A 25,951-nucleotide genomic window follows, 5' to 3' on the forward strand; every position below is an offset into this window, starting at 1 on the left:
GTGCTGGGTATCCTGTCCTACCTGGGTATTTAATTCTGGTAGACTTGAGTGGTTCCCATACAAGGAGGATTTACACTGGTCAGATAATGCAAAAAGCATTTTCCTACATAGCTGGAACTTTCTTTAAGCCTGGAAATAAGAAGTCACCCATTAAGGAGTGATTTATTTATTTTATTTTATTTAAATAAAAGAATATTATTTAAAATGTGATTTATTTGTAGCATTTAAAGTACTTATGTACAAGATTATTTGTTCTGCAAGAAAATCTACTTTGCATACATTTCCTCTGCTTTTAAAATGCTGAACATTTTATTTTTTCTCATCTGTCTTGCTGAGCAGCCATGCTATGCTGCTTTGGCTGGAGCTATTGCTCATTTAACCCTGCATCCATTAAAGGACAGAGAACCAGACATGTGGCATCAATAGTCTCTAACCATTCCACTTGCACATAAAAGAAAATCATGAGTCTTGGGCTCTCAATATCACTGTAGAACTACTGCCCCTGTCATTCATAGCAACAGGCAGAAGCCTGGAGGAGGAGCTTGGAAAGCTGTCTGAGGATTAGTTTGAAAGACTTTACCCTAGGGATGAAATTGTCTCTTTGTAGCATACAGTTACCTCATGGGTCCTATTATATTATAATATAATATAGTATAATATTATATGGGCTACTTTCACACTGAAAATACATGTCAAGTGGGATTGAAAGATCTAGAGACACAATGTGATGAGAAAAAAGGAATAAAAAGATGCTGAGATAAAAAAGGCTACTTCAAAGCACCAAAATGATACCATTTTGCATAAGCATATGTCTATTGAAAAGGTTTCCAGCTGGTAATCTTAGATTAATGTTATTACCCACTCTATATAATGAAAAGAACTGTACTTTCTTATCTTCCTAAAGGATGATGCTTACATTAAAGCACTATTGATTTTCAAACCATAAATAGAAAATTAGTGCTATGGCAGGTATGAGACTCATGAGCTTTAAAATCCCTCTCCATCTTTCAATCTTCCAACAGAAATGTGACCCCTGAGCCATGTTAGTGTCATGATGCAAAATTGTTTCAAGCTGGAAACGCTGCTCTGCTTCACTTTGCTCCATTCTGTTCCAATGCCAAGTCCCCTCCTTCAACCAGGGAGCTACAAGGAGACACTATAAAATGTGAACCAGTCCAAGAGGGCATTTAGCTGATTTGAGTGAAATTTATTGGATAAATACAGAAACAACTTCCTGAACAGCAAAACTCCTCTCTCCATGCTCAGCCATTGAGTTAAGCTGGAGCCACCTTTGGTTCCATTTGCTGACTCAGCTGACATATACTCCAGGAAAAACAAAACTGCTTTCACCTAAAAAAAGGGAGATTAAAGCTCAGATGGGCAGTGGAGATACAAAAAGGTGTTGTTACTTAGGACCTGTCTTGAAAGATAACATGTTTGGGTTTGAATGCAGTTAGACTGGGACAGAGCTGACCCAGGTCTTCCATGGCTTTGGTGGGGACTCCAGCCACAGATGCACTGAGTTAGGAGTTGGGAGGCTCTGTCATCTTCAGCTGCATTGTAACAGGCTTCTTCCTCTCCCTTTCCAAGGTGCTGCTTTCCACCTTGTGAGACCAGAAAGCTAAGAGACACTTCTCAGGGAAGGACACACACACAAAAAAATGTGGCCTTCACACATCAGCCATCCACTGTGAGTAGCTGCATATGTCCATGAAGAGAAATCTCCCTTTGTACCCTGAAAAATCTCCCTGTATACCCCAAAAGGTATAGAGTTTCAGACTCCATGGGAATCTTGGACAACTGGGAGGCGCTGAAGGGAGAGTGACTGTGAGAGAAGGCAAGGAGCATCAATCTGTTCATCATTGACATCCCACCCCTGGTCTCAGAGCTCATGGGTGCAGCAGATTATAGCTCTGCATGGGGAAGATCTCCTTCTGCTAGCCTTTGGCACAAAATGTATGCGGACTTCTCCCAGATTCCCAGGAAAAAGATAATTTTTATACATCAGTGAGAAAAAAATGGGTTAGTGTCTGAAGGCCAGAAGAGTTGAAAGTCTCCTATAGACATCTGTTTCTCTGCTAATCTCTAACAATTAAGATATATAACATAAGTGTTAATGCAGTACATTAGAAGATAATAGACTGAGGCTAGATCAAGACTGGCACTTGCACATGATAGCTTCTAGTCACTAGCAGGTTACAGCAGATCTTCATTTGATCTTCTGGAGGGCATTGCAAAGGATCCCAATCTCACCTGCAAAGGAAATAATCAGAGTAGTTAATTCCAGAACCAACACATTTCTAACACTCCTGAATGTTTTTACCCTTTATATCCATTCTCTTAAAGAATGAGGTGAGCAGAGAAGCACTGAACTGGACATGTTTATTAGGTTCTTATGGAGTTAGGTCTGCAGAGTCTTCCCTTGCCTTCATTAGCCATAGGAGGCTGGCTCACAGGATCAGAGGAGCTGGCTCTCAGCAGGCCAGCCAATGTGAGGGGGAAGATGAAGAAGCTATGCTTCTCCTTCTCCTCCTTACTGAAAACAGCTAGAGCCACAGGATCCACCTCAAGGCCATCTGACTTTTCCTAGCATCTCCCCCAAAAATGGGTTTTTCAGATTTAACAAGTTACAGTCAAGCTTGTTGAATCTTGGCTGGAATTGGGAAGTAATTTTTTCATGAGAAGGAAGATGTATGCTGCCTTATCTTGGATAGGCTCAGAGCATTAAATGCAACCAGATGGAATCCATCTTGTGGTTCCTATTTCTGGCCCAAGTTTTGAGGAATTCAAGGTAACAAATCTGCAGTTCCTTACTATTGATGGTGTCAGCTAAGTTCTTCAGCTGCTTTGCATTGTCCAAGACTTCAATCCTCTGTGTGTAGGGATTATAGCGAACAGAGAAAGGACGAGGGATTGTTTGAGCAAATTTCCTGAGGGAAAAAACATAAACAAATGTACAGCTGAATTTTATTTTTTTTCACTAACTCTTTTCTTGGTGTGTGCATTTGTTGATTGTGAGGATAAGAAAATCTATGGGAGGAAATAGCTGAAATTCCTACTGACTGATCTGAGACCTACAGTGTTCTGCAGCTCACTTGTAACTGCATTTGTCCTTACCACCTGTTTTTTTCTGAATAAGACTAACTAAGCTACTGGCATGGCAACACTGCTCCTGGTACAGGCCAGCTATGTAGCAACTGGGATCTGCCGAGCTTGAAAACCTCATCTTCCTTTTGTTACTGCAAAATGTTACTGCATTCTAATCCAAGTGTGAGCTCCAGGAGAATTAAGGCCAAGGGTCTATGCCATCCTGGCATGCCAAGGAGCAAGCAGAGACCTAACTTCTGACATGTTCTAGCTCTTAAATTACCTGGTAGCTTCCAGGGAATTTAAGAGCTAGACGATAGTTAAGGGAATGAAGCAGCATTCTCTGTTGCAAAATAGTTAAGTCCATGTCAGAATCATTAAGATTTTGGTGTCTTGGGAAAAATATTAATTTGCATAACCACAGAACTGTGGAAAGAAGGGCTCTGAATGGGATGAGATGGTCAGAGCTATTGTTCCAGACTCCTTGTAGACCCCAGCAGGATATTGGCTTATATATCTGCTTTGGATTACTGAAGTTATTGCTGAAAGAGGAAGGGAAGCACGCAGGAGTTGATTATGGAGCCCCACTACACAGACTGTGACTCAGCAGGGTAAATCCCATACAACTAGAACAGTGGAATATGCTGGATGCCACCCCCACAAAGCTTCTTCAGTTTAAACCTTATTATCACCAGCTAAGGACATTGTCTCAAACAGAATTCAGTAAGAGCAGGTCACCAGGTGTGAGAGTGAAAAAATATTACATTGACTATGATGAATTTAGCAGCACTGGTCTATTTTTTCTAAGAGGAGAGATCACATTAGAAGATGGCTTTCCTAAATCGTATCTGAAGATCCCAGTTAGAAGATGAATGCCTTAAACTGAGATCTTTTAGGTCAATCTCAGAATATTTTTTCAGAAAGGTATTCTGTGACCCACAAACATGCATGTCTAGATTCAAGTCACTAACACAGGCTCTAGACCAACCCCCAGAACCTCTACTTTAACCACTTTTTCAATTTGGTCACTGAAACGAGTGAAAAAAAGCTCCAACATATTTTGTTGCAGCTAAGTAAAGCAGGATTTTCCACTTCCTCAAGTGGAAAGCACAGCCCAGAAGAGAAGGCCATCTTTCCCAGAGAAAAGGACACAAGGAAAGGCTGCAGACTTATGACAATTAAGGAAGCAGCAGGGGAGAGAGCTAGGAAGACCTCAGAGCTGGGGAGCCTGAGGTAGCAGAGTATCTTGGGGTGTAGCACAATTTATCTGTGAATGATAGAGGAAGATAAGGGACTGCAGGTCTGGGACAAGTCCAGCATCTCCAAGTGAAAAACATGTTTAGTGTGAACCCAGGCTAACCCCCAGTGGCTTGACTAACACCCAGAAATATGGTGGTGTTTCAACAGGAATAGGAATGCTGTCAAGGTGAAAACCAAGCCAAACACCAGCACGAGCTGAGCCATTCCTGTTTGAAGAATCAGAGCTGAACCTGGACATAACTTCAGAGAAAAAGGAGTAGATAATACAAGGTATTTTGGGTTTTTTTACAAGAACTGCTAATTCTAGTAATGGCTCAAGTTACTTGGTTTGCATTAGTTAGCCAGATTTGACCTTAAATGTTGGTATCACTGCAGTTGAACAGAATTTTTTTTGTTGAATTTTGGTTAGACAGATGAAGCTCTTAGTTACACTTAGCACAAATTCTTGTCTTCATGCACGAGGTATATTCCTGTTACTACTCATTCTTCCCCAAGATTCTGAGGATATAAAATGTTTGTTATCATTAAGTATTGCACAAATTTTTCTGATGCCTCTCAAAACATGATTGTCAACCCAAGACCCATTATGGCAATGAGATCCACTGTATTTGCAGCAGGCAAGAATGGGTTCTTCTCTGGAATGACTGGAGTACCTTAGTTTTTCTTTTGCATCTTTGAAACTTTCAGCAACGTAGTAGATAGGCTGGAACTCAGTAACAGGGTACTTCTGCACAGAAGTCTTCTCCAGGACAAGAGGCTGAATCTCAGGCTTACTTGATAAACAATACTATGAACAAAAAGGTAAGAAATTTATTTCAGTGTAAGAGTGTTTGAATTTGCTGTGAAGGAAATAAAGAGCCACCCCATTTCAGACAGGGAAGAGTTGCTCCTGTGGTATACAGTGATAAAGTCACTCACTGGGAAAGAAGGAGATGTGAGTTCCCTGTGTATCCATACACCTACACATATATCAGAGCTCTATAATGAAGTACTACATTTCATGCTAGGTCTATGCACAAAGTATGAAGCAAAACCAAAGATCCAAAGACATTTTGAAAATAAATTTGAATAATTATAAACATATTTGAAATATTTTTCTAGAACACACCTGCAGCTCCCCAAAAGAAGACAGAAGCCCTGCACCATATGCCTTGAGAGAATCTCCTTCCTTACATAGTCCAAACTCCACTGTAAACCAATAAACCTGGAAAGAAAATGAGACAGAAACTTACAATTCCTCAATAGAAAGTAATATGTGTACACCCTTTATTTGAATACATCTGAAGTTTTCATTTCTGTGTGAAATGTTGCCCTGTGTCAAATTCAAGTGTATAAATGCAATAAATGTCTGAATTCAGACTAAAATTCTTCTTCTGGGAGAAGCACAGCACTAGATTCTTTCTGAGAATCAGTTCAGTTCCATGACAAACAAAGCTGTGTTTTACTCTGCTTATCTTTGTCAGCAGGGATGGTGAAATTATAGCAATAAAGCTTTCCTTTGGCTGGCCAACCCTGGAAGTTCTAACCTTAGTTTAGAAAAATTCGAGTTCTGCTTCACACTGGGCATCTGACTGCAGCAGGGGCGTGAACAGGCGCTGTTGGTGCCGTAGGGAAGGAAGATGGAGTGTGGCCTAATTTTACTCCTGGGTCTGTCCTTTTGGAGGGATACCTGCCCTGGCTCTGAAAAAACTGCCCCATCTATCAAGAGTGTCGAAGTTGGCGGAATTCTTTGCCCAGGTGGCCTCCATTTGGCACTGGGGACACTAATCTCAGAGGAAGATCCCTGGTTTTGTTCAAAGTTTGCGGCTCTGGGTCTCAGTAGTCTCAGAGTAACACCCAGGTGATCTATGCTGACTACAGAGGATATTGCCTGCCTGGCGAAGTGGAAGAGATGCTTGAAGGTAAAACAAATACAGAAGCTGCCTCTTGAAATTTCCTGTGGGGATGTAGTAACATATAATCTTTTCTTGCCCAATATGTTTGTGCTGGAGGAAATCTAGTTTGGGCTTCTGTGTTTAATCACAACTGTCACTTTGAATAAGGGGTGCCAAAGCTATTTTCCTTTAGTGCAACTGTTTCAGGGTGGGGTTTTCCAATCATGGTCTTCACTCTGATCCCATTCAGCTCTATGGGAGTTCTATCAGTGACTTCAGTGGCAGCAGAATTAAGACAACACAGGGTGCTTTGGAAAATTGAGCCCTCATTTATTAAATTACCGTAGCAAGTTTCTCGATGAAATCATCTGGAGCACCCAGAGATGCCAGTCCAATTTCCTGTAACAATAAACCATTATTCTTCAAGCTGTTTATTGCAAACATTCTTCCTGCCCCATCTTATGTAATTGCTCACATTTTAAATGTTACCATTGCTTGCTGCCACACACAAATGTTTACAGGACATGTTCCTATCATGCAAGATCAATTTTAAACCAGAAATCTCTCCAAAAATGAACAAAGGGTCTTGTCCAAATGTCATTTACAAGGCATGATCCTTTGTGCCTGGTACAAAGCCCATTGAGGTCAAATAAAATTTTCCTCTTGCTTTGACAGGCTTTTGATCAAGTCTACAATGAACATCTGAGAGCATGATAGGGACAAAAGGAGGCAAATCAATCACACCTACACACCTTATATATTCCTCTTTGTTTTGATGAGTCCTGATTAAAAGAGCTTTCCTGGAGCCTTGAATGAGCTGTTTTTTTCTGAATGACAGGGCATGATTTGAAAGAGCTCATTCATACCTTGGGAACTAAAGATTTTTCCAGGAGGCATGCAACAGTAGGATTCAAAACACACACACATGAGACCACACGTAACCAGGTTCCTTTCTTGATTTGCTCTAGTGAGGACTGCACAGTGCAAAAGTCAGAGGGTTCCCCCCACACACAGCACAGGCATTGGACCAGCTTCTCACCATTTCAAATCCTAGTAAGCCAAGGTACAGTAGGAAACACCAGTTCTGGGAAAGGGCTAAGCCTGAAGACAATACTGAGAACTTACTAATTAGATCAAACTGACTTTTGTCTTTTGAGATGTTACATTAAGCCTACGTTCTCTTCCTCCTTTTCCTTCTTCCTTCTTGCCTTTTCTTTCCTTCTTTCTTTTAACCTTCTTTTCTTTCTTTTTTCTCCCTCTCCCTCCCCCTTCTCTGTTTCTCTCTTTCATCTGTCAGTCTTTCTGTCTTTATGCCTTTCTGTCTTCGTGTATTTCCATGTTTTCTGGTAGGATGCAGCCAAGAGTTTACTGCTTCACCAGGCCTTGGCTTCTTTTCCAGAGACATTAACACTACCAAAAAGCAATCTCCTCTCCAGCCTTCTCCCATGTTAACAGCTGAGACAGTTCCTCACTTTACTCAGCCTCCAATGTCACTTCAACAGAAAGCAAAACAAAATCTCCACTTTCCCTAACATTTGAATATCATGGTGAGGTAACAATCCATCTGACTCATGAGCTATGTGACTTCACTCAGAAGGATCAACATCTGCAGGGAGGTTTTAAGATGATGGCTTCACAGCACCTGTCAAAAAGCAACTCACTCAAGATCATGTTTGGAGTAGGACTTTATGATTTCACCCATGTGAACTGTGTCCAGATTTCAAGCAATAAACAAGCCATCTCAGCCACTCTTACACAGTATGCTTAAAGGTGACTCTTCATCACCCTTCACAGCCCTTGGATCATACTCTGAATTGCTGTGTGTTTGACTATATAAATAATATAACCACCAAGCAACTTACCTGGGAGAACTGAGCAAAACTGGGATCAGCAAAAAGAGGCACGTGTCCTAGCAGCTCATGACAAATATCACTGCAGGGAAACATGACATCAGAATAACTGTGATTCAGGAAAAGTCCAGCAATGCTGGAAGAATGCCCTAGAGCCAACACACAGTCAAGAGTGCAGTGCATTTCCTCCTACAAAGCAGATGTCATTCACAGTAAAACATTTTGCTCTGAAGCTTTTCTTGTGATGGAAAGGCATGCAAATCCCAGGGGTTTTGTATTTTTTGTGTCACACATCCCTCAGCAGCAGGGACTGTTAGATTTTTTCAAATACAGGGAAGTGATTTGGTGAGATGGGAAAGGTGTAAGATGTCCAAAAAAGGCCAAGTCTGTGGAAAATGTTTCAGCCTGGCATGATGACAATGGGGTAAGGAGGAAGGAAAACAAGTAACAAAAATAGAAAAAAGAAAGGGAAAAGAGTTTGTGGAAAGTAGGAAGCAAAAGAACAAGGAGGAATTGCAACAATATGAAGCACAATAAGCAATCTGTTTTAAAAATGGCAAGTGGAAAAGGACAATGGACAGGGACAGAGAGAAACACTCCAAAAATGAAAAAGAGATGGGTTAAATAGTCTGGGCTTCTCCTGTCTTACTGCCAGGAGCTTGCTTGCAACAGGTTGAGTCCTTGCTGCACTACTTGAGTGCTAATAGCTTAGCTAAATGCCCTTGTACACTGCTCTCTTGCATCCCAGCCACCACACAAGCAAGCCTTCACTGGCAAAATGATCTCATCTGCCCCAGGAGAACTTGCAGAAGTGGATGCAGGCTGTTGAACAGACTAGAAACACTCCATATGTGTTTTCAGAAGAGAGCAGTGCCTTGGCTGCTCTCGCTTAGCTCTGCTCCCAGGAGTGCTGCAGAGTCCCTCGCAGTTATTCCCAGCTGGACTGGCCCTGCTGCTGGTGTGCCCCAGCTTTACACCCTTTGTGTGCCAGAGTACTTACGGCTCTGGGGTGTACATGGGCTTGGAGCCGTGGCGGATGTACTGCGTCGAGTGGAACACTCGGAACGCCAGCCCCGCCAGGAAATCCCGGGAGGAGAGCAAGCCTGCAACAGGGCGCAGCCGAAAGCCAGTGCAGCCTGGAGGGACAGAGAGACAGCATCTTAAAAACAGCTGATATGTTTGATTTATCCTTCTCCAGACTCCTCACAGCAGGAAAAGTCTGCTGATGGTTGGTTTTGTTTTTTAGTTTTATTCTCCTTATGTTAAATAGAGTTTAATTGCAGGCAATTTTCTGCCCAGGTATACCACCAGCACAGTGTCTGAGCATCTGTCCCATTGTACCCCTGGAAGCATTAGAGAAGGGTCTGGGACACAGGCTAAGTGATGTGCCCAAACAGCACAGGGAACCTTTGATAAATCAGGGATTGTTTTTCCTTCTCTGGAAGCACCACCCCCCACTGATGGTTGAGCCCTTTCATTCCATTTTGTTCTTTTAGGTGCTTTGAACTTACTCTGCAAGAAATTTGAAACATCTTCAAGCTGGGGAATATTGTCCTCCCTGTAGCCACAGTACTTCTCCAGCAGTGGGAACACGTGGTTGTGTTCATAGCAAGCATGAGTTGGATACAGACTCTTCAGCTCCCTGAAGACAGTGCCCCAAGTTTTCTTTTCTTCTTCTGTATAGGTGACACGAGGAATAGGTTGGCCACTAGAAAGAAAATGGACACCCTCAATAGCAGCCACAGAAAATGTCCTATTCCATCAACATCGTGCTCTTTGTCCTTTCCCACTTGCCATTTACAAAACATGTAAATGTTCTTCATGTTGCAGCTTTACTAGGGCTGGCCAGGAGCTGCTGGTGCAGGAGGGGAGATGCTTTTGGGCTGCCACACAGGTGCAAAAGGAGCCTCACTTGTCCCTAGGTACTGGCTGGAAAGGACTCTACTGATCTTGGCTGAGATAATGGCCTTTAGGCAATGCTCTTTGCATTATTGTGTTAAAAATAAATCAGTGCTTTTTTGTCTTTTAAAGGCTTTCTCCTAAAATACTTGCTGGCTGATTGATTTCAGTTGATTTCAATTTATTTTCCTACTAGATATGAAGGAGCTCTTTTACTTGCTCTAGTGAGCATTATATTAATTATTTTTGTAAAAACATGAAACCATCAGCTCCATAAAACTCTGTTGCAGTGGCAGAGAAATTCTGATCTGTTCTCTGTGCCATAAGAGGCACAGACTTCAGCCAGTTGGACTTTATAATTGTAAGGAGTACTTATGAGTTAAATCCCACCCTCAGGCCTCCACGTGCTTACTTGAAGCTAACAGGAGTTGTACATCACTAGCAGTGCAGTTTGGCCTCCTGTGAATAACCAACTTCTTAGCAATAATGTTAAGGTCATAGGTGAATCCAGCAGCTTTGAAAAATCAAAGGGGTTTAAGTAACTTAATAGGGTTAACAGCACTGCTAGAATAACTCTGAAGCTTTCCAAGCTCCAGAGATCCATTGTAAAACTCTTGATAACACCCCACCATCTCCCACTCCCTCATTTTTTTCTTGAGCCTCAGGGCAGCTCCTCTGGAGAACCATCACTTTCTGTCTCTCTATATCAGTTCTCCTTGATCTGTGGAGCTTTAAACACGTTGAATTATGAAGATTGCTGGGGGATTTTTTGTTCCTACAGCACTCCTAAATAATCCTCAACTACTTTCCAGGGATACAGGGGGAAGCTCTGGCTTAAAAACCTTTCAAATTTCAATTAAAAAAAAATTCTAGGGTCAATGGGGCCAGAAGCAAAGTAAGGCAGAGGGAAAAGGCAAGCTAAAAACAAAGAAAAGAGAAGTCAGGGAAATTGAACATTCAACAAAAACAGTGGGTAAATCTATCACGAGAGGAGGCAAAAAAGCAAAGGCAAAGTAGAGACACACAGCACAAAGGAAGAGGACAGAAGAGATGCAAAAGAAGGGATACAGAAAAGGAATAAATTAATGTTAGGAAGAAAACAACACAAGCAAGCACTGACCCATCTCACTGTTGCAGCTGTGTAGCACCTTCACAATTTAAGAACCCTTGCTTTTTCAGTAAAGCCTGATAACTTTGGTTGTGCCCCTCCTCCTGCCCACTTCTCTGTATCTTCTGTGGGATATCAAAGAATGGACATTAGATCTGTTCACATCTGGACACCAAATCTTATCCAAATTTTCTAGCTATAAACTGGATTTCTGACTTTTTTCACCTGACACTTCGTACTTTCCAGCTACCAGTTCAATTTTGTCTCTCATTTTTTGATTACATTATTAGCTCTTTGGCTCAGGGGCTATCTTTTGATCCTGTGCAAACATAGCCCAAAATTTACAATATATGCTAATTTTTTCTTTGCAAACACACTTTTTACCAGTCCAGCAAGAATCAGGCCCAATAGTATTGACCTATACACGTGAGTGTCTCTGGGAACGTATTTTTTTCTCCTTCAGATCTGATCATTGAAAGCAATCAAATAAGCCTGTTCTGACTAAATTTATCATCTCAATTTATTTTTCTTGGGAAATGAAAGCCTAAATTGCTGATTGCAGCTGGATTAGGCATGATAAAAGTAGGGTAACAGACACAGGATTAGCAGCAGAACCATAAGCTACTCATTATTTTAATAGTGTATGCAGATCCTGCTTTAATGTTAATGATAGGCACTCCTCCCTCAGCCCCAGTTTAATGGGGAATACCAGATTTATTCAATGCTCAGGTCTTTGTAGTAGCAACAGTCTGCTGCTCAATTAGAGAACAAAGCTGGGAAAGAGGGGTGTTGTGGGGAGAGAAGGGAGATGTCTCCTCTGAACGTGTGCCTGGAACAATTTACTTTTGTTTTGCTGCGATTTGGGAATAAATGCACAAACGGGAAGATTTAAACACGTGGCAGGGAAAAGCCAACAGCAGGAGGAAACAGCTTGTGGAAAAGCAGGGCTAGCCAGCAGGGTGAGCAGCCTAGGAGAGGGCAGGAGATGAGGGCTTGCTTTCTGCCCATGCAGTGGGCACTCACTGTCTGTAGTTGTAGGCGATATCTGCAAACTCCTTCCTCCGGGCCCGGTACACAGGATCTTTGAACCCCTGAAGAGAAATGGCCACGGTCAGCCCACACCAAAGTGAAAAGGTGAAGAGCCTTCCTCGCAGAGAGCACCCTCGGGTGTGGCTGGTGCATGCAGGCACAGCAAGGTGGGTGGGAAAGTGGCCTCCAGCTCCTCTCCCTCCCGGGCTGCAGAGCCACCGGAGCAGCCACCGCTTCGTCCCCCAGGCCCTTTTGTTTTCTCATTCCCTATAATACAGGTAAACTGTTCCTTTACAGCAACAACGAGGTGCTCCTGGCAAGAGCAACCCAGAATTATCAGTGCTTGGATAACCATGCCCTTCTGGTTTCCCGTGGAGCTTGCTGCTGTCCCTGGCACAGCTGGGCTGCTCTAGAGGAGCAGAATCAAAACACATTAGAAACACAAACATCGGCTCGATCGGACCTTTTAGGCAGATTTTCAGCATGAACCAAGCTTAAAAGTGCTCATTTTCCAACTGCTGGAGGATCAGTAGCCATTTATCAGGCCAAAAAACCCTATTTGTAGTACAAATTCAACCATTTGAATTGTGGCTGGGAGCTTGACCTTTGCAGCTAATTAGCTAATTAGCAACAAACCCAAGGATAAGAAATAAAACCTCTAAATCTTCATCTGGGATAACCATTCTCCTGTCCCAGTGTGCCTGCTGTTTAGACTAAAAGATCCTCAGGACCAGGAGTGACTTCACCAGCTGGAGTGCAGGAACATCCTCCTTCCAAGCCAGGATGCCCTTCTGCAGGACAAATTGGAACAGCTCCTGGGTGCTGCAGCAGTCCATAAACATTTCTCTTAGTGCTGAATGGCACAACTGGACTGAGGGGGCATAAAACACAACCAAGTACAGGAGGCAGCTGGAGTGTAAATTCAAGGGTGTGAATCAAAAGGAGATAAGCAATGGCTGAAAAAAATGCACTGTTCAAGATTAACCTGTCATGGAGGTCATTGTTATTAAATTCCATGCATCACTTAGCTACTAAAAACACGGTCTGCTTTAATTTCTCTTTTTCTGCACTTTATGGACCGTCATGCCTATTTACCCCAGCAGCTGGCTTTCTTTTTTAAGGCACAAGTGCTCACTAACTAATTCTAGGAACTGGAGGAGAGATGCTTCATTCCTTTTTATATATTTTTTTCTTTTCTTCTGGTTCTTTTTTCACATACAATCTTGGTCTATTCCCGCATGACACACAAGGGGGCCATTGGCTCAGTGTACCTCCTTTCATTCTGCCTTTCATGTGACCACAGTGAACATCATGGATCATTGTACATGGTACATAACACGTCTGGAATTAAGCAATAGGTAGTGAATAACTAATCACCCCATCTCAATTAAACTAATAGCAGCAATTTTTGGTGCGCTGCATGTAATTTATTTATAATCACCCTATCTCAATTAAACTAATAGCAGCAATTTCTGGTGCACTGCATGGAACTCAGCGTGTTTTGACAAATGAAAATAAGTTGTTGTTTGCTTGGAGAGGGAATAGAGGCAGAAAATATTCTTGTATCTGAACAACCAAAAAACCACAAAACAAATTTTTTTATCAGCTAAATCAATGAAAAAAACTTTCTGATGCTACCATTTAAACCACAAACTTTTTGAACCAAGAACCTTTTCTTTTGTTGTGTTTCACCATAAAAATACCGTGTGAGATTTAGCATCCACATAACAATACACTGAGCTAAGTCATGTGTAATCAAGGATGAAAAAAGTCTTTCTTTCTCTGGACTATGATGTGTTGCTTCTTTTTCTTGTTAGTGATACATAAAGTGAGCCTGAAATCACTACTACATCAGAGCCTCCTGGGAAGACTAGACGTGTCCCTGCAGTAGCCCTGTGGTCTGAAAACCACAACAACTTTTAAGGTCTCCTGGCATTTGCTCAATTACAACAGCCTTTGATTATTTCAGATTTATTCCATAACCAGGGATTGTGCTGATTATAACCCTAGAAATGTGGCAGCCTTCTTGCACCGTGTGAGACTCACTCTACTAGATCTGTACTAAAGAAAGCACATATGAGAGAAACATCAGTGCCAATAATTAGAAAAAAGTGCTAAAAATAATTCTTACAGGATGATCAGCATCCAATTCTGCTCCATAGCTTAGGATCTGATTGGCAAATCTGTCCAGCTCCTGGATACTTCTTGGGAACCACGGTACTGCAAAACAGAAAATAAATATAGACTGGTATCCTTCTTTGTTACTTGATTTTGGGCTGCCTTCTGACATTTTTATCTTTTCATCATATATATAAAGAACCATAGGCAAGGGGCTAAATTCTTTCAATCCTTTTCCCCATAGTAAGAAACAAGAACAAACCAAGGAAATTGGCTTGAGTTTCTGATTGTTTTACACTGTTGGAAGAACACAGAGCATCAAAAGCATCTGACCCTTGGTGCAGAGCTAGCTTGTAATGTTTATGATTTTCTGTTTATTACTTCTGGTCTCTTGGCTTATCAAAATGCAGAAAATTTTCACAATAAGCCAGAATTATCCCTTTCAAAGGAACAACAAGAAACCCCACAATAAGGATAAAGAATTTTTTGGACTGTCTGAAACACTCTAAGACCCACTAGAGCTAGGATTCTGAAACAAAACGATAAATGGCATCCTAACACCTCAGACTAGTGTCACATCACTGCAGTCATTACACAGTAATGCATTAACTTGATTAACTTCCTTGGTCTGGTTCTCTACTGCCTTGTAACTCGTATTCTGTGTGCACTGTCTCGGGCACAGCGAGCATGTGAGAAGGGACTGTGTTGGCCACACAGAGTGTAATGCCCATGTGACCCTCTTGTTACAGAAGGACATCAGGTGAAGGACAAAGAAGAATCACAGGGATTTCCAGATGCAATGTGTTGAGATAAGAAAAGAGTAAGTCAAGCATCTTCACAGCAATTCAATACAAGGACTGAACAGGGGCAGCCTCTATCAGTAAAAAGTTTGCAATTCATTGAAACTTTCTTGTACTAATGGGTGTTGTCTGCTCAGCCAGTGCTTGGAAAACAGCTGATTCCTCTCTGTGGCTCTCTGCTCAGCTGGGAGTGCCCATGCTGGGCCTTACCTCCCCATCTTACTTTGGGGGCTGTGCCAAGTGAACCTGATCCTCGGCCAGCAGCTGCTGAATGAGTTCTCTGCCTTGCCTCGGTGATGGGGCTCACCCCAGACCTGATGGACCACCTACAGGATAAGAGGATCTCTGTCTCCAGGACTATCCAGCCGTGCTCACAGCAATGGGTTTCTGCAGGGAACCTGCACCGAGGCGCTGGAGCAGCAACAGCGGCTCTGCAGGGCTCGCTTTGGGGGCCGCTGCTCAGCCCCACGCAGAGAGAGGGACAGAGAGCCCACTCCCCTGACTGCTGTCCCATCTCCAGCCTGGCTCCATGCCGGGAGCCCTCACGTTTGTTTCCAGCAGGAAAACTGGCTGCTGGCCAGGAGGATGCCGGGGTGCCGGAGCTTGCCGGGATGCAGGGACCCGCCTGCCGGTACCCCCGGCAGTGCCTTCTCCCGCCCAGCAGAAGCGGGATTTGGTCTGCATCCTCTCTGGGATGCGCAGGCTTCTCTTTGCCCGGAAAACCAGACCTGAGCAAGTCACTAGATGGCAGCAGCAGACCCAGGAAGGTCCCTAAATGGGTTTCTCTGCTGCTAGATGTGCCGCTCGAGAAACAGCTCTTAGCTGCTCGAGAAACCCTCTCTCCCCTCTCTGTTAGAAAGTTTCCTGCACCCCCAACCCCTTCACTTAAACTAGTCACAGGGGGGAGTAAAAAAAAAGGTGTGTTTGATCCATAGAGATCCATCTGATCCATGGTTACTACTTACACCATGTCCTGCCCATTTTCTATCTGGGTTTATCTCTTGGCTGTACCACTGATCTTAGTGTGATGGTGGGGAATTGCTTCATTGTGCTTCAGACTCCCCACTACCAGCCTGGGGTTAGGCACACTGGTGAATGGTTTTGTGTTAGGCACTGGGGAAGAAAAAGCTGCCTGGCAGTCCCACAGCAAAGGATTTGTCAGTGCTGTAGAGAAAACCACTCTTCTCAGGGATGCACCATGACCTGAAGGGTCCAGGCTGTGTAGAAAATTGGTGGGGGCTGAAGTCTGCACTGTATTTCAGCAGTGATGTCTCCAGGGCTTTGCTGGCCTGAATAAGAGAGGTCTCATTGGGCAGGGTTTGAACCATTGCTGACTTACCTTCCATATTGACTTACTTTCATTAAATATTTTATTCTCAAGATTGCCTTAGTACTTGGTGCAGACCTCATTAAAGACTCGAGGAAAAACTGACGCCAGGCTGCTGTGGTGTCAGGCCTGGGTGTGGAGATGGGTGACTTGCTTTTCCCCTACACAGGAGCAGCAATTTCTCTTCCTGGCATGCAGTCCTGATCCTGCCTACCCAAACACCAGCAGCAGCTGAACGAGAGCAGCTCTGGGCTTGCAGAGTTGGATGAACGTGGTGGTCAGTGAAAGGGAAGTCCCCAAGGAGACTTAGTGCTGCTTGCACCAGTATAAGTCGTTAAGTTGGGTCATGGAAAGTCTTGAGCTTTCTCAGCTCTTAAGGAAGCAAGAATCAACAACTTTGAACACAGTTCTGGGGCAAACACTTCATAAAGTCCATACAGCCCTCACATCGAGGTCCAGGGTGAAAAAAGGCTACTGGTGGGTCTTCTGCCTAGATGTGATGTGCCAGGATGCTGTCCCCAGCCCTCCCAGAAACTATTCAAAAGATCAAATCAAATTACCCCCGGCTAAATCTATCCCGTATTTTGTTTGCAACATCCTCCTCCCACCCGTTTGCCAGACTCGCTGTCTGTCTGCACAGCCATTAATGAATTGCCAGGGCGAGCTCTTGCAACACTGGCCCTCTGTGAAGGTCTGAGGAGCAAACGTGGGCTGATCAGTAATAAATATTGATTTGTCTGTAAGTGAAGCAGCAGCATTTATGGGATGGTGCTGGACACCCAAGTGGTGACCAAATTACCGTGGGGTCAAATGCTGAGCAGAATGCTAATAAGCCATTTATATGAGAGGCAGCAAAGCAGGGGCAGCGAGGACTTCTGCAGAATCCTCCACTTGGACCATTGTGAGGAGGGTCAAAGACAGGTCTATGCAATTTATAGCAGTTCAAGGCCCAGGTTTAGCCCTTTTTTAAACAGTCTCAAATGCTCTGGCCAGCCTCAGGGTCTAGCAAACAAGGCCCCTACAGATCCTCAGCTCCCAGCTTGTTTCAGAAATGCAATAAATTGTCTGCATATCCCTAATGCTGCAACAGAATAATATTTAATTACTTTTATTCATGGGCTCCAAGTAGACTGCAGACACCCATCTTGTTTTTCACAAAGAGACATTAAGTGATGCACTGTGATTTTACAACAAATCTTTCCATTTACACAAAGAGCTTTTGGCCCAGGAGCTGACTGTCCTACTCGTCTGAAGTTCTAAAGCTACATTTGGATTTAGAGCACTTTTCTGGCCTACCCTCACCTAAAATTTCACTGGTGATCCTAATCTGATATTTGTAACTGTGTAACTGTATCATCAAAACTGATATTTAAATGTGTCAATTAAATTTTGCATTTAGTGGAGAAAAGCTACTAAAAGCAGCTAAAGTGACCCAAAAAAAAAAAAAAAAAAAGGAAAAAAATGAAAAAAGAAGCCATTCCTTTATCCCTAGCCCAAGAAAACACATACACACAGTGTTTAACACTGAGCTATACAGAAGAAGCAGAACAAAGAAGTTTCCTCTGAGTGCCCACAAAGCAGTGCCCCAAGAAAGGGACTGTGTACTTCCCACAGGAAACAGAAAAATACCGTTTTTCTTCCTCAAATCATGAGCAGGAGCAAAATCTTTAGCAGGGAAGAAATAAGAGCATCTTAGGCAGCAGTAAAAGAATAAGTCCCTTGGGATTCCAGACTGCCTCTGGAAGAAAAACCTTCCCAGCCTTTACCTGCCCACTGAGACGAGTGTGGCAACATCCCCATAAACCATCTGTCTGAGATTTTGCTCCCTGGAGGCATTGTGCTCTTGTTCTGTGTTTTGGGAATAAGATTTCACACAAGCACGTCTGTGGACTATGACCAGATTTGCCAGGAGAATACATTTGAAAGACAAGCTGGCCTAAAATGCAGCACAAAGTCTGTTATTTGTTGATGCCATCACTGATAAAGGACAGCATCTCACCACACTTCCTACAGCTCGGGCTGTTCCCATCTCACACGGCCCCTGTAGCTGCCTCTGCCCAGGATTTGCCACCCACAGTTCATTCCCTAAGCAGGGCTTGTTTGACCTTTCGAAATACGGTCCTTTGGGGATTTCAGTTTGACTGGACTGGACCCTTATTACTCATGAGAGGAGTTGAAATTTAAAAAAAAAAAAAAATGAAAAAGGGAAAAAAGAAATATCAATCTTCCTCTCCCTCCTCAGTAATAAATTGTTCCCATTTTATACTATTTCTGAAGCTAACAAACAAATACAAGTTATCCTCTCAGACAGAAGAGGATCAAGTCCCTTTTTGAAGCACTGACAGGATAATCTAGCTCAAAAACTCCTTTGATCAACACAGTAACATGCAGTGAAATCCTAATCCTACAGCTGACCACAGGAGTTTTGACTTCTGTGAGGTCAGAATTTCACATGCAAGACTTTCCAGGAGGATATTTAGAGCTGTATCTCTGTCTGATTCTGGCATATGTTTATAGGCAACTTTATTATTTAGTAAAATCTATTATTAACTTCTTCATAGTAACTAGAAAATTAATGTTACGCCCTAGTAGGTCCTCCATCTTTCTTCTGAAAATAAAAAAGCCCCCAAAAGTGAACCTCTTCAATCTGACATGATCATAAATCACCTAATCAACCTTTTGTCCCTTTGTCTATGAATGGAGAAAACTGACTCCAAAGAGAATCTGCCTTCTTCTTTTTCATCTTCAAATGTAATGTCATGGGTAGGACACAAAGGAAACGGTAAAAGGATTATGAGCACTGATCTCAAGAAGGTATTAATGTCCTTTCATGTTGTTCCTAGGAAGGAAGAGGAAGATCCAGACCTAAAGTATTTAAAGTCTGAAATCCTATTAAAATCACATCTGTTATCTGAAAAGGCATTTAAGTCTGTCTCAGACTATCTGCTGGGCAGCCACCACTGCACCAAGCAGCCTCAACTCCAGCAAATTTCTGAGAATTAGGAACATGAACAACTCACAAAATCATTCCTTATTTCCCTCTGAAGGCAGAACTGCAACTGACCTCCTTGGGATTTCTTACAGTAATAGCAAGATAGTCCTGTTCCCACCAAAGTGGGTGGTGAAGCCTTCCTAGTTTCCCATTTCTGATTTCTAGTCAGAATCGTGGCAAAAATTTACACTGACATAAAATCTCCAAATGAAAAACTTACAGTATAGAAAATACAGAGACAAATGTAATCATAAAGACCCAAGAGGATCTCCTTTACTGCAGGGAAAAAAAAAGTAATTTCAGTATGTGACATAGTCTGAGTCAATGTTAACCTTGTCAGCATATCCTTACCAGTGTCCTTCTTCTTAGTTCGTGAAAGCTCATGAACTGTCGCTCCAATATCACTTCTCAAGGACTTGATGATCTTGTCCAGTGCTGGGACATTCTTGCCTTCCAAGTTAATGAAGAATTCATACTCATCTTTGTTGAGACGGGAAGGTCGGGACTCAATGTGGGTCAAGTTTATACCTTTTTCCTATAAGAAGGAGAAATTTTGATCCCACAGTTCTTGGGGGAAGGAATAAGACAAAGACTGAATAAATACACGTGTCAGTCAACAAACCATACTGTACCATCCAAATAACCCAAAAGCATCCACTGGACTTGAGGACTTTCACAACAGAGAGAGAAACAGAAAGGAAGAATGAGAAATATGTGGGATTCACCCTTGTACAGAGCACCATCACAAACACTAGGCACTACTGAAGGCTTAGAGGAAGGTGGAAGCAGAATATAAGTTGTAAACAGGCTTTCTATTGTAAATGGCAACTCCAGTACCTCAAGCACATAATGAGAGCTTGTCTGTGTTGACAGAGACATTTCCCCAGGTTCAACACAGGAAGGAGGCATTCCACCTGTAGAGCATCCTCTCATGGGAAACTGAATGCTGTTTTGATGAGCATCTTGACAGAAGACTAGATGAGCAGGCAGCTGGGCACCCTGTGAGATAAGCTTCTGCCAAACCTCTGCACAGTCACCTGCAAGGCCACCTGCACAGTTTCCAGTGCTGTGAGCAGCTGTTGGGCAAAGATCCAAAGGGAAACATGGATCTGCACCAAAAAAAGGCAGCCTACATTTGTACAAATAAAAAGATGATGTTCTAAACCACAGAGTTGGTGATGGGACCTCTGGAGATCAGCAAGTACAATAATCTGCTCAGGTTGCCTGAGCAGATTGCCTAGGGCTATGTCCAGTCAAGTTTTGAGACTCTTTAGTCTCTCTGAGCAACTGCTCATGAGCCTAATCACCCTCACAGAGAAGGAGTTTCTTATCTCAGAAATTCAAGCTCTGTCTCACCAAATATCTTTGCTAACCATCAGCAGTGTCTCCTAGCTCTGAAGAAAGAGACCATTGGCACCCGTAGCATTGACAACTACAGCCAGTGGGAGCCTGACCTCAGACATGCTGCCATGTCGATGTGTAAGTTGCAAGTGCAAGTAAGCAGTTGAACAAAAAAGTTCAGGAAAACAAACACAAAACAAAACAAAACCAGAAAGTACAAAAGAAAAGTCTACCCCTGTTAACTAACTCAAATGTTTTACTGAGCACTATAAGTTGAATATGAAACCACCGGGGTTTTTTTTCCTTTTTTTTTTTTGAGGAAAACCTTTCAAACAGGTTTCTATGGGCATCGATTTTGCCACCTGACCTTCCTGACACTCACACTGTTGCTGCAGACACAGCATGCCATGGCCAGGTCTGGACTTCTGTCCCCTGGGAGGAATACACAAATCTCTGGACAAAATCTGGGCCGGGCCTGGCCTGAAACCACAGAATCATAAAATCATTACCCACAGAAGAGTCAAGAGGGGCTGACACATGGTGATCAGCATCCCTGGAGAAACTTTTGGTTTTTGTCTTTCAAGCTAAAGATGGCTCCAAACTCCATGGGGTAAAGGGATGGCCCTGCTGCTGTCAATGTCTAATCTCCTGCTACGGTGGGATCAGGATTTCTTCCACAAAGTAACACTGTGAGGATCTACTTTTGACCTACAAGGAAGAAAAAGGGAAGATTTTTTAACTGTACATCCCTCTTTCTAAGCCTTTTTAGGGTTTTCTTTGCTCCTCTCAGTGCTTGCACAGCGCTGGAGGGCATCTGGCAATCAGCAGCAAAGGACTGATTTACTCCTCCACAAAAGGCAGTTTATTCCTTGGTAGGAAACATATATGTCATTACTCTGTTCCCTGAGCATTGCACACTACAGATGAACTCAAACTGTTTGGCTAGATACCAATACAATGAGTTGAAAAGGTCAAAAGCACATTCACCAACTGCTGCGCTCAAGAGATGCTGTTCTTGGGAGAGAATGGGCAGCACTGTCCTTGGCCCCAGGGACAGTTTGTTTTAGGCCTCCAAAGCCATTTCCCAAACAGACTGCACATTGTCCCATCCGTGTGGTGAGGCACTGGGAGCTCCTGACAGAGAGCAGCCACAGGGAGCTGCTTCGCTTTTGCTGTGTCTCAGCATCCTCATCCTAAAAGTTTGCTTCCTTATGCCTAGTCTGGATCTACACTTTTTAGTTTAAAACCATTATCCCATGTGCCATCACAAAAGGCCTTGCTAAAACTCTGTCCCCATCTTTCTTTCTTACAGGACCCCTCTGAGTACTTGAGGGCCACAATAAGATCACTCCAGCACCTTCTCTTCTCTGGGCTGAAAACTCCTTAAACTATATCCTTTTGTTTTTTGATCAGGTGATTCTTCTATTGTACCAGCTCTCCAGCTGGGCTCAGTGAGCAGCTGCACAGACAGCAATGCCCCCAAATGAATGGAATGATGCAGGGGCTGGGAATGAAGAGACAAACTGCAGGGTGGACACGAGACATGCTTAAGGCAGCAGGAGTACCAATACCTCTCAAACTATCACAACCTAATACTGAGACAAAGAGGCGGGAGGGAGGAAAAGAAGATGGAGGAAGGAGCCCATGGAAGAAGGAGCCCACAAAGAGAGTTACCTCCTTTCTTACACCTGAGAGAAGCAGAACACCTTCCCACAGAGTACCAAGCTGCTTTGCTGTTTATTTGAGGGATACCTGCCACTCAGCAATGTGCAGAGCCAACCTGTTACCTCTTTGTGCTGAGACTTCAGCACTTCACAACAGCGAAACTGAAGGGAGAACCCTTCTGGTGACTGTTTTAAGAGCAAGAATCCAGCAGCATATGTCCAATTCCCTGAACTGGCACTCCTGGAGAAATGTGTTCTTGCGTGCTGTGCCTTGCTACTAAACCCTTGATTTCAAAATATTTACAGTGGCTCTGTTACTAGAGTTGCTTTACAATACAAGTCTCAATTTCATTCTAGTCCAACTACTCCATCTAGTGTTTAATCTTCATAGTTTCACATTGTTCAGGACTTTTTTGTATCCTTGATGTTGCCAAATCTTGCTATTGCATCACATTTCTCCCAATAGCTGATGTTTTCTTTAAAGCTCAAACTTCTGGAGACAAATATTTACCTGAGAAAGGAGAATAGAGGTATTTTTTTGGTTCAGTTGTACATTTTAGGCAGTTTTCAATCTCTGTTTTTAGTAGAGATTGACCTCTTGACAATGTATGTCTTCAAAAGTCAGCTAATAAAAATTTTTCCATTTATATGAGCTATTTTTTGTTGATGGAACCTAACTCCTAACACCTTTGGAAGATGTCAGCTGTCACATATTTGTGGCTGGATTGCCACCTGAATTATGAACATGGATCTCTTCTGCCCTTCCTATTTTAGAGCTGGTGGGAATCAGATGAGCCCATGGAGTGAGATTAGACATGTCTTTGCTGAATTCATCCCACCACCCATTGCAGCTGCAAGGAACTTGGAGAGCAGGTTGGGACTTCTCTCCTCTTCAGGTTTGTGACCATGGGAGAGGTTGAATCTCTCCCCTATTGACTCATCCTGTCATACAACCATGTGTCTGCTGTAGGTTTTTTTTTCTTAAAACCCTCAGTCCTAGGGGTGGAAAACTCAGCTTTTGTTATTTTAACACCCAATTCAACTGTACCTCTATCACTGCCCATTAGAGAAGGAAGTCTCAAGACATTCTTGGAGCTCCAAAATCAAGTTAGAATTAGTTTTAACTGAGTTAGAAGGGGGCAGCGATACAAATATCAATTTAAAACAGAAACAATGGTGGATGTAGGGAGGAGATTGCCCATGTCCCTTCCTGCCTTACCTCACAGTGCTGGATTTCAGCCTTGGCTCCCTTTCAGAGTCTGTGAAGCAGCTCCAGCCCCTTGCCCAGGTTATTCCAGTTATTCCATCTTTACTGAGCACCACCTATGCTGCAGCTGCCCACACCAGCAAGAGAAAAGCAGACTGGTGCTGCACTACACTGGCAGTCTCACTGAGGTCACTGCCAAGAGAATTTAGTCCCACCCTCTGTTTAATGGCCTGGTCACTGGAAAAGGAAAGTTGGGTGTTCATAGCTACACAGGGAAGCTTTCAGTAGGGACAGATATCTTCTGAAAATATGAGTTATTACTTCCCATGAAACTCATTCATCCTTCTGTTCACTAATTACTAAATGCTCCTATAGCTGGTTCTCAAACTAATTACAGCTGTGAAATCCAGCTGCAGTTTGTTTTCATGACTGTTGTCAATTAAGTTTGGCTTCATCAGGAGATCCCACACTGTTACCGAATGAAGAACTTTTGACCACACTATGGTGCAACTAATAAACATTAAGTGAGAATTTGGGTAAAAATCTTCCAAAAGAAAGATTTTACTTGCACTTTCTGGTACCAAAAAAAAAAGAGATTACATGTTCTTTTAATCCTTGCCATGGTATAGTTCAGGGTTTCATGAGGGAGGACACTTTCAGAAGCACAAGTATAAACTCAGCGCTTAATTTTCATGTATCAGAGGACTTAGAAAGTTACAGTGGTGCCTTCAGCCATAGATTCTCAAAGCAAAGGCAAAGACAGCCATTTGATTCAGCTTTACTGTCCAAGAGCCTGCTTCTCATCTGGAGACAGTGCTTCCCCATCTTCTCCTTCCCAGCTGCTAGGGTCTTCCTTCCAAACTCCTGGAGGAAAAGTGTCCTAGAAGAGGTCACTGCCAGCAAAGAGCACGAGAGGGCAGCTGGCCTGGAGCAGCCCCTGGTTTCCATCACTCAGCACTTCTAACCCAGCCCTGAAATTCCATATGAGGCTTGCAGCAGAATCTGCTACAAAACACGTGGAGCAGGGCAAACCAAAAACGTGACAGCATTTGACATTACATAAGTACCTGTGAAGAGGACACTCCTCTCTTTAAACCCATGCTGGTTCTTTAGATCAAGAAATCCCGTTCTTGTGGCCATAGGAAAAGGAGGGATAACGCCAAAGATGTGGATTTGGAAGAGTGCAATGAAATGATCATCGCTGTGCATATGTACAGTGTAATGAAAAAACAATCTTGTGGTAGAGGCAAGCCTGGCCTGTTCACCTATCGCTGTAGGCACTCCCAACACACCCCCTGGCCAAAGTGACTGTTTTCTTCCCCTGATTTGGAAACAACCACCAAAGAGCCAATACCTTCCCAGGGGACAAAGCGATAGCAGTCACGTAGGACTTCTTGCAGAATAAACTTCCTAAACAGAAGCAGAGCAGTTACCTCTGCTGACTCTGGAAGTGCCAGGTCTCCTTTAGTACAGCCTCTTACTCCCATCCCATCCTTCCAGGAGCAGGAACTTATCCCCATGGGACAGATGGGACAGTAACTTACTCTGGGAGCAGGAGTACTTAGTGCAAATCAACTTTTTTTTTTTTTTTGAGCTAGAGCCCTACCCACTGATGGCTGTGCCTTTCACTGAGGTCCTGCTCTGTATCTGAGAAGGTCCAATCAGTGAGGAAAAGATAGAAGACTGCTCTCTGACAATGGGTTGAGCAAGCTTTTAATGTATCCCAGTGTTTGCCACATAAAACAGCTGATGATCTACTACTTGTAAATTCATCAGAAAAAGAACTTCAGAAAAAAATCAGTGTATTTACGAATTCATGTGGAAAATCTGCAATTAGAAACTGAAGGCAATCCTTTTTTTATATGAAAATCCATATTTCTGATAATTTTGATGATGAATTTAACTACAGAAAAGGCAATCTTTGAGGGGGAACAATGTGGGTTTTTCTTAATTTCTTTTTTCTTTCAGAATGAACTTGTTGTTTAAAAAGCTACCTCAATTTCAATAGGCTTTTATCACTACAGAGAAACAAATATTTCTACCACATGTAACACTTGGGTCAAAGTGCTCAGTTTTGCTTTTTCAGTTTTGATAAAAAACCTAGAAGATTTCTCCTTTTTTTTCACCTCAGCTTATATTCAGAACATATTTGCTGTGTCCAGTGAATCAAAAAAAGAAACAAATTTCATGATGACTGTTCTGTCTTCCTGATTTTAAGCATGATATTTTACTCATGTGTGCTGTTCTGTTTTAGATGAAGGTATTTATTCTATTTTTGGCTACCTAGCTGTCATCTTCTACAACACAAACAGCACAGGGCTGCACCAAGGAGTACCTCAGAGTACAGCAGATCCCATTAAAGTGAAGCTGGTGTGAAGACCCTGCTGGTGGGTTT

At 42.9% G+C, this 25,951-nt stretch overlaps 1 protein-coding gene across 5 annotated transcripts in view; it reads right to left on the reverse strand.

Annotated features, from left to right (window-relative positions):
* Positions 1–1,186: 1,186 nt before the first annotated feature.
* Positions 1,187–25,951, reverse strand: part of PAH (phenylalanine hydroxylase) — a 33,494-nt gene continuing 8,729 nt past the window's right edge. For all 5 annotated transcript variants that reach the window (XM_086887137.1, XM_023936828.2, XM_086887138.1 and 2 more), the window contains exons 4-14: positions 19,696–19,879; positions 14,239–14,327; positions 12,102–12,169; positions 9,583–9,779; positions 9,072–9,207; positions 8,084–8,153; positions 6,564–6,620; positions 5,456–5,551; positions 5,001–5,134; positions 2,815–2,930; positions 1,187–2,253 (exon numbers count right to left, since the gene is read on the reverse strand). In XM_086887137.1, the coding sequence (XP_086743263.1) occupies positions 2,210–2,253; positions 2,815–2,930; positions 5,001–5,134; positions 5,456–5,551; positions 6,564–6,620; positions 8,084–8,153; positions 9,072–9,207; positions 9,583–9,779; positions 12,102–12,169; positions 14,239–14,327; positions 19,696–19,879 (1,191 nt within the window). In that variant the 3' untranslated portion in view covers positions 1,187–2,209. The remainder of the gene's footprint in view (positions 2,254–2,814; positions 2,931–5,000; positions 5,135–5,455; positions 5,552–6,563; positions 6,621–8,083; positions 8,154–9,071; positions 9,208–9,582; positions 9,780–12,101; positions 12,170–14,238; positions 14,328–19,695; positions 19,880–25,951) is intronic.

Source organism: Cyanistes caeruleus, chromosome 4, assembly GCF_971803275.1.
Source record: "Cyanistes caeruleus chromosome 4, bCyaCae1.hap1.1, whole genome shotgun sequence".
NCBI lineage: Eukaryota > Metazoa > Chordata > Aves > Passeriformes > Paridae > Cyanistes > Cyanistes caeruleus.